Genomic DNA, 8941 nt, shown 5'->3' on the forward strand with positions numbered 1-8941 from the left:
TACTCGGCCCAATATCTATTTGTGTGATATCCTTGTTGGTATCCCTATTGGGCTGGGGCTGATTCATAACAGTTTGACTAAGCTAGACTATTAAGTTCTATATTGATTTCAGTGTTAATGGATGATATAAGTATATTGGAGATGAAATTTGAGATGAAACACGAGTAACTCGATGAAAAAACAGACAAGGTGGAAGTAGGCACTTAAGATGTGTCTAGTTTCTTAAGAAATCTTCATCAGTAATTCTTTATAAAACATCTTTCTTCTCTTCCCATTGCTCTTGAGTTCGATTCCCATTCCTTAAACTGTTACTTTCATGAGGTAGGAGTAGGATTTGTGTACACTCTATTCTTCCTAACTTCTTTTATGAGATTACATTGAATATGTTGTAGTATTTATGTACCATCACTTTTGGACTGACTATTTTTTTTTAAAAAAAGGGTCAAATTTTATAGGGCAAATTACAGAAATCACATACTTTTAAGGCAAAATTACAATATATCCCTTAAAAGTTTATAATTATAGAAATCCCTCAAACGGATACAATAATATAAGCGCTGATACATTAATCTGATGCGCGAGATACACTAATCTGATGCGTGAAAATGAGGAATATGATACACTAATCTGATGTACATTTTATACATGATACACTAATCTGATGTACATTTTATACATGATACACTAATCTGATGTACATTTTATACATGATACACTAATCTGATGCGCGAATATAAGGGATTTTGGAGATTTGTAAAACTTATAGGGGATAATGATAATAAGTAAACTAAAAGGCGGGATTTCTGTAATTTTTCCAATTTTATATAGTAGCTTAAAAAATGGGTTATTTGCCTAGGTTAGCTCAACATTCTTCAGTACGGCCCAGTAAATAGCCCAAATATAAATACTGAAGATTTCCAATTACAAAGAAGGAAAACGATTGGGGAATGGCGAGTACGGTGGTGCTACAGGGAATCCAAATCCCGACGTCGGCGGTGTTGATGCCGGAGCGAAAATATGGCGTTTCTCCGGTGGGAAAAGTTGGATCCGAATCCGGAAAAATGCACCGGCAAAGGCCGTGAAGTCAATCGTTGTGTCCTTAGCCTGTAAGTTGAAAATTTGCACATTAACTTGAAAATCTACTCGATTTTGTAGCAGTTTAGTTATAGTTAGCTCCCGTTGGATCATAGATTTTGAAGTTGAAATTTGAAAATTTGAGTTTTTGAAGTTACGTTTGGACATGAATTTTGTGTGGGAAGTGAAAGTTTGTCTAAAAACTGAAGATATTTGAAGAGATTTATCAAATTCATGGCCAAAAAGATATGTAGAGCAAATCTCCAAAATCTATAGTCAATTGCTAGCTTAGAACGAAATTTGTACCCCTTTTTAGAGTCACTTATCACGAGTTCAAATCCTTGCTAGTGAATCAAATCTAATTTAATTATGAACAAATTTGCAGCAGCTTAGTTATAGTTAGCTCTCGTTTGGCCGTAGATTTTGAAGTTGAAATTTGAGTTTTTGAAGTTTTGTTGGGAGATGAGAAGTTTTGTGAGTTAGAAGTGAAATTTCTACCAATAACTGAAAATATTTGAAGATCAGATTTATTTAATTTCATGGCGAAATAGATATTTTGAGAATAAATCTTCAATTTCTGATTTAATATCTATGGCCAAATGGTAGCTTACAGTGAGTTACGTATTCTTTTTAAACTTTCTTATCACGATTTCAAATCCTGGCTAGTGAATCAAATCTCATTTGATTCGAAAATCTACTCGATTTTGTAGCAGTTTAGTTGTAGTCACAGTGAAGTTTGTACTCCATTTTAGGTCTTTTATCACGAGTTCAAATCCTGTTTAGTGAACCATAGAGGATCAGTCTGATCTTACGTGCAAAGTTGAAGCTTGAAATAGTGGATTTCTCCTTTTACAAAAAAAAAAAGAAAAAAAAGACCTGGCCTTCAGTTTTATTTGAGAGAAATGGAAGTTTAGAGCTTTCTGTTGTAAGTGAAGATTCGCCCTGAAAAGGTGAAAATACTTTATAATTATGAGTTCTCTTGTAAATCTACTTGATTTTTTTTATCAGCTTAGTTTGTTGTTGCAGTGAAATTTCTACTCCTCTTTGAGTGTCTTATCTGAGTTCAACTTCTGTATAGTGAGCTAAATCTGATTTAGGTAGAGAAGGAAAACGATAGCTAGGATTATTCACCAAGTTTAAAGCTTGAAATAGTGGATATCTCCTCCTTACTTTTGAAAAAACTCTCCTTTTTTTGGTTGGAGAGAATGAGAATGAAAGTTCAGGGCGTTTCACGGTGTATAGAGCCTTTGATTTAGGAGTGAAATTTTATGATTTTAATCTACGCGCCACGTGCTTGCACTCTAACCACCACATTGAAGCCTCTTTTAGCATTGATAACAAATTTCACTTCTTTTCACTAAGAAAGCTGAGTAATACTTTTGCTCCAAATGAACAAGTAATATGTAATCTTTTGTTGCTAATGCTACTTTGAAAAATCTAAAACATGCATTAGATTATGTGTAGGCTGTACAAAAGAGATGGATGCTTATGCTGGATGCATGTACTACAACACAAATGAATTCAATATGTGTCGAAAAGAACAAAAGGAATTCGAAGAGGCATGTCCTTGTTGACTGGTCCCCACAAAGGTAAAGATAAGGTTTGCGTACATCCTACCTCCCCACACCCCACTTGTGGGATTATAGTGGGTGTGTTATTGTTGTATGTCCTTATTGACTGGTATCGCAAATTTTGGTCTCGACTATATGGAAATAGTAACATGAAGATTAAGGCTGGGCACCGGAACGGGTTGTACCGGTACCATTCCGGTCCGGTAGTATTCGGGACAGGATGGGATACATTGAACAGGTACACGGAACGGAACGGTATCATGATTTGGTACGGGTATACCGGTACCGGTTCATTCCGGTTCCGTTCCGGTCCCGGTAAATCATTTTTAATTAAAATAAAAATAATATTTTTGTCATTATTTACTTTTATTAGCATTTCTTTTTTGTTTATTTAATTTTTTAAAATTACAAACTTATGTTATTTAACTTACAAGTTATAAGTATAACTTATAAACTTTCAAAAGGATTCAAATCTTTAAAACTTATAACATAACTACATAAGCTACAAAACTAAAAAAAAAACTTTATTAAAATTAACTTACAAACTTATATACGTAAAATTTAAAAAATGTCTTTAAAATAAAACTTAAGTAAAATTATTATAAATTTTAGAACTTAAATACTATAAACTAATATAACTTAGAAAAATAAAAAAAACATTCGTATTTTCGTAATTCAAAATAACTCAAAAAAAATAATTATTTTTTGAAATAGCTATATGTGCCGTCCCTTTTATCCCATCCCGTTCCATTCCGGTCCATTCCGATCCGTCCCGGTATATAGTGGGACGGGACGGAACTGAGCCTCCATGTAGCACCTAAGGTGTTTACGATTATTCATTACTCCGTGTTGAAGGCTTAGGAGCTTAAATTTGAGAGATTTATTATAACATTATGCATGATTCGATGAAGATATATATTTGCAATGTACAATTGTAACTAACAACATCATCCTAGTTGACTATTCCTCTTTTTTTTGTTTTTCCTTTTTGTAAAATGCTACTCCTAGCATGTAACTAACTGGCTAGTTAGTATCAAATACTATAACTCCACAAAGACACCTCAACTTCACTTTCTACATCATCCCAGCTGAAACAACTACCTAAACGTGGAGTTGGTGAAAACAAAAGCCCCTCCGCCATCTTTTCTTGCCATCCTTCCATCTCCAACATGTCGTTATCTTCTCCCCAATTACAACATAAATTGTTCTCCATATCTATACACAATTCCTTCGCGCCAAAATCCCTACTACTCCCATTATTAGCCCTCGTTATATCAATCTCTTGATACTTTATTTCATCAATAGTACTGGAGTTAATTTCCTCAATCATACCGTCGATTCCAACTAATTCAGTATCTTGAGAAAAAGCTTGTGCGGCTATAACTGCCGCCTGTCGTATGTCCTTGGGGTCCTTTGATGCGGGCACTGGCAATCGCCAACGAGAGTCAGCAAAGTTCAGAGTGGCTAGATTACCTCTAAGAGCTAATGCAGCAACATCATGAGCTCGAGCCGCCATTTCAGGAGTAGAGTAAGTCCCTAGCCATATTCTTTTCTGTTGACTAGGCTCACGTAGCTCGCAAACCCACTTGCTATTATTCCTCCTCCTCACTCCCCTATAAATCGGGTGGCGAGTTTCCTTGAACTTCTTCCTCCCTGCACGTTTCTTGGGTCGGCTTGAAGCTAGTAATAGTATTCCTTCCTCATCGGAAGCTATTGTTGCACTTAATGGGTTGAGATCTGACGAGTACAAACTCGAGTCGTTATTCATTTTAGACACGTGTCAGTCTATAACAAGCTACTGATTTTCTTAGATTTTGAAGTGTGTTGTGATATGAGTACAAGTTGTTTGTTTAGAATTTTGTGAAAGTTTGACGGTGGTTTATATAGATTTTGGATATACTTTTGGATTATGAATTAAGAAAGAAAGTGAAAGCACGTACCTACGATATAGACGCGGAAAGAAACAACTCTTCTTCTATCTTCTTCTTTGTGGGGTCCTCTGCTATAAGCCTATAACTAAATACTCCAAGATGCTCATATTCTCTTTTGTATATAAGAGAATTTACCTATTATCGAATATAAGAAAGTAATTTTTTTTTAAAATTTTACTATCATAAATTAAAAGCATATAGAATGTAAAATATTTTTATTTTTGTTGTTTTAAGCATGTTACATGAAAAGTTAGAATCAAATAGTTACTAACATGGGAAGAGACTGTTTTTTTGAGACGAACTAAATAGAAAAGTAAAACAAATAAAGTGAATCGGATCGGATGGAGTATTACATGCTTATAAATTAAAAGGAAAAAAAATTTTGGCCAGAATTTGGTCAGAATGATATTTTATCTTTTTAAACATTTTTATCCTTTTAATTTTAATATATTTTAACTAAAAAATGAAAAAAGAATTAGTTTGTTTTAAAATAAAAAAATATTATATTTGTTTTAATTCTCTGGCTAAATTTTGACCAAATTTTTTGGCCATTAGCACTTCCCAAATTAAAAGTGGGGGTACTTTCATTTTTCCATAAAAATTGTGGGGTATGGGGGGTGGGAGTGGGCGTGGGTGGCACTTCCCTTTCCAATTTTGGGTCAATGGGACAGAAACACTGTTGAGTTCCCAGGAGAAAGAGCACACGGGAACCACACAATTCTTATGTCACTCCGTGGGCACTTTTGTCCCTCAGTGATAAATACTTTCTCCGTTTATTTTTATTTGTTTACTATATTAAAAATAGTTATCAACAATACTTGTTCAGTTTAAATAATGAAGAGATAATTTATCCTATTTTAGCCTTGCTATTTAATATTAATCAAAATCTAATACATTTCCCAAATCATTAAATTCAATATATTCAAAGATTAATATAGTAGTATTATCCCTATTATCTATTATTTCTTAAGGTGTGTCAAATCAATATTAGATAACTATTGTTGGACAAATGGGGTAACTTTTAACTATATAGTATAAGTTTATAATTTCGTATTATAATATTTCATAAGTTATGTACCAATGTAATTTCAAGTTAAGTTAATTGTTAAAAGATAAAAATTAAATTTGAAGAGCAATTTTTATGATATGGGATGTGTAAATTTGCTTAATTTGATTTTGTTAATTATGAATGTAGTAAACCTACGCGATGGTTTAGTTATTATGATTAGTTTCGTATAAACACCGGATGAAAGTAAATATTTATTTACAATATGGCTAATTATTACTTTCACTGTCCCAAATTATTTGTCCAATTTTCATTTTTTACTCGTTCCTTTTTACTTGTCCATTTTGACAAATCAAGAAAAGACAATTTTTTTTTACCTATTATACTCTCAAATAATTAGTTTTGAAAAAGGTTGAACTTTTGAAAATCTTGAATTTTTAATTCATCCACTTCATAATTAATAGAGATAAAATGGTAAACTCACTATGTCAATCATTGTTTTCTTAATAGGTGTATCAATTCAAAAGTGGACAAGTAATTAGGGACAAAGGGAGTATTGATTAACTCGAAATTACCGACGAATGTTATACTCCCTCCGTCCACTATTGTTGTCAGGGTAAGAACATGCACAATCTTTAAGAAAAATTTAATATAAGGTGCAATTTGACTAATATAATTCTACTATCAATCATTATTAAAATGGTTTGTACTTTTTGAAAACTGTAAAAACAACTTTTTTCACATTAAAGTAGTCTTGTAACTTTTTGAAACTAGTAGTTATGTAATTATTAAGGACATAATTGGAAAAAAGTGACTAATTGTTCTTGATGGTTTAAATTGACAATTAATTTTGGACATCTATTTTTAGTATACTTGACAAACAATAGTGGACGGAGGAAGTAGCTTGTTTTCTTGTAATGACACTTTTCTTGAAACGTAAGAAACAAGAAAAACAAGAAGATGAGCTTATAATGTCATGAATCTATATATTATAAGCACACTTTTTTATGAGCTTATAATAGTTGAGTCATCTCTACCACGAGTTTTAATGTTACAAATATAATTATATGGTGAATAATTAGAACAAAATGGTTTTTGTTAGGTATTACCTATTGTAAGGGAAATTTTGTTTTTAGATACTTTTATTGATCGTATTGCTTATTTCACCTTCTACTTTGTATACAAACATATATCTGTATTTAACTTTTTGGTTCTCAGCTATATGGAAATAGTAACATGAATATATATATATATATATTTGCAATGTACTCCCTCCGTCCCTTTTTAGTTGTCCACTTTAGAAATGACACACAGATTAAGGCAACAATGATTAGCACAGTGAAGTTACAATTTTTACTCTTATGACAACTTTTCACTTCAAAAATTACAAACCACTTATTTGAATTCAAGTGAAATAAATTAGAGGGAAACAACATACACTTTTACAATTTTCAAGAAGTGTAAATAAGGGTATAATAGGAAAAAATATGTTGTCCTTTCTTGATTTGTCAAAATGGACAACTAAATAGGGACAACCAAAAAAGGAAATATGGACAAGTAAATAGGGACGGAGGGAGTACATAATAACATCATTCTAGTTGACTATTAATTCCCTTTTCTTTTCTTTTTTTCCTTTTTTGTAAAATGCTATTCCTAGATTGTAATTAACTGGCTAGTTGGTATCAAATACTGTAACTCCACAAAGACACCTCGACGTCGCTAGTTTCCACGTCATCCCAACTGAAACAACTACCTAAACGTGGAGTTGGTGAAAACAAAAGCTCCTCGGCCATCTTTTCTCGCCATCCTTCCGTCTCTAACATGTAGTTATCTTCTCCCCCGTTACAAGATAAAATGTTCTCCATATCCATACTCAATTCCTTCGCGCTAAAATCACTACTACTCCCATTATTAACCCTCGCAATATCAATCTCATCAGTAGTATTGGAATTAACTTCCTCATTCATATAATCGACTTCAGTATCCTGAGAAAAAGCTTGTGCGGCTATAACGGCTGCTTGGCGTATGTCCTTGGGGTCCTTTGATGCTGGCACTGGTAACCGCCAACGAGAGTCAGCAAAGTTCAGAGTGGCTAGATTACCTCTAAGTGCTAATGCAGCAACATCGTGAGCTCGAGCCGCCATTTCAGGAGTAGGGTAAGTCCCTAGCCATATTCTTTTTTGTTGACTAGGCTCACGTAGCTCGCAAACCCACTTGTTGTTATTCCTCCTCCTCACTCCCCTATAAACTGGGTGGCGAGTTTCCTTGAACTTCTTCCTTCCGGCCCGTTTCTTGGGCCGGCTTGAAGCTAATAATAGTATTAATCCTTCCTCATCGGAAGGTGTTGTTGCACTTAGTGGGTTGAGATCTGACGAGTACAAACTAGAGTTGTTATTCATTTTTAGACACGTGTCAGCCTGTAACAAGCTACAGATTTTCTTGGTGTTTGAAGTGTTGTGAATTGATATTGTGAAAGTGGTTTTTATAGAATTTTGATATACTTTTGGATTATGAATTAAGAAAGAAAATGAAAGCACGTGCCTACGATATAAACACGAACACGCACGGAAATCAATTTCAAGTACAACTTTTCTTTTTCTTTGTGGGGTATGCTTCAATAAATAAGCTACGTTTCCTTTTTATGTTTTGGGTCATCAATGGGACATAAACTTTGTCGACTTCTCTGGAAAGAGACACACGGGTGATATTTTGTGTTTGATTTTTAATTTTTTAACGAGGTATAAATTTATATTTACATATTATAATATTCTCCGCTACTTATGTTTGTGTTCGGAGATAACTTAAGTTTTTATAGTTTAGTTATTAACTTATTATGATTAATTTTGTGTAAACACTTAATATAAATAAATAAATATTTGCCTACATTTTATTTTGTATTGTTTAGTGGATTTAAGGCAAGACGTAATTGGTTTGATATTTTCTTACTTTTAATTTTTAATTTAGAAATGATAAAATAAGAAAAAGCACAAAGACAAAAAAAAAATGACGATACATAACCTACGTAATGCATCTTATGTCATGGATCAGTATATATAAAATTAGATGGAGAATATAATATATAGTCGACTCATAATAATAAGTCACATCTTCCACGAGCTTTAATGTTACAAATATAAATTGATGATTGTAATACATGGATTATTTATAGAGCAACTTTCACATATAGCAAACACAAAATTCATATTTGTATGCTATAACAAAGTTTATATAATTGCGCTCCATAGCAAACATAAATATGTATATTTCGCTATACATAAACAAAAAAAAGCAGTTGTATAATCTGCTTTGTTATACATATACAAAAAGATCAATTGTATAAAGTGAGAGAGGCGAGTGAG

The 8941-nt window shown here is 32.8% G+C and overlaps 2 protein-coding genes and 1 long non-coding RNA gene across 3 annotated transcripts in view; 1 reads left to right on the forward strand and 2 right to left on the reverse strand.

Annotated features, from left to right (window-relative positions):
* The first annotated feature begins 881 nt into the window (after positions 1-881).
* The window catches only part of LOC107062815 (uncharacterized), a 14513-nt gene continuing 6453 nt past the window's right edge, over positions 882-8941 (forward strand). The window contains exons 1-2 of the long non-coding RNA XR_001474864.1: positions 882-1106; positions 2539-2663. This is a non-coding gene — a long non-coding RNA (uncharacterized lncRNA). The remainder of the gene's footprint in view (positions 1107-2538; positions 2664-8941) is intronic.
* LOC102585416 (dehydration-responsive element-binding protein 1E-like) lies at positions 3615-4695 on the reverse strand. The gene has a single exon (XM_006358325.2). The coding sequence runs from the start codon at positions 4411-4413 to the stop codon at positions 3679-3681; it is 735 nt and encodes a 244-aa protein (XP_006358387.1). The 5' UTR covers positions 4414-4695; the 3' UTR covers positions 3615-3678.
* LOC102585755 (dehydration-responsive element-binding protein 1E-like) lies at positions 7100-8267 on the reverse strand. The gene has a single exon (XM_006358326.2). The coding sequence runs from the start codon at positions 7979-7981 to the stop codon at positions 7265-7267; it is 717 nt and encodes a 238-aa protein (XP_006358388.1). The 5' UTR covers positions 7982-8267; the 3' UTR covers positions 7100-7264.

The sequence above is a fragment of the Solanum tuberosum genome, unplaced genomic scaffold, assembly GCF_000226075.1.
Source record: "Solanum tuberosum cultivar DM 1-3 516 R44 unplaced genomic scaffold, SolTub_3.0 scf00273, whole genome shotgun sequence".
Lineage (NCBI taxonomy): Eukaryota > Viridiplantae > Streptophyta > Magnoliopsida > Solanales > Solanaceae > Solanum > Solanum tuberosum.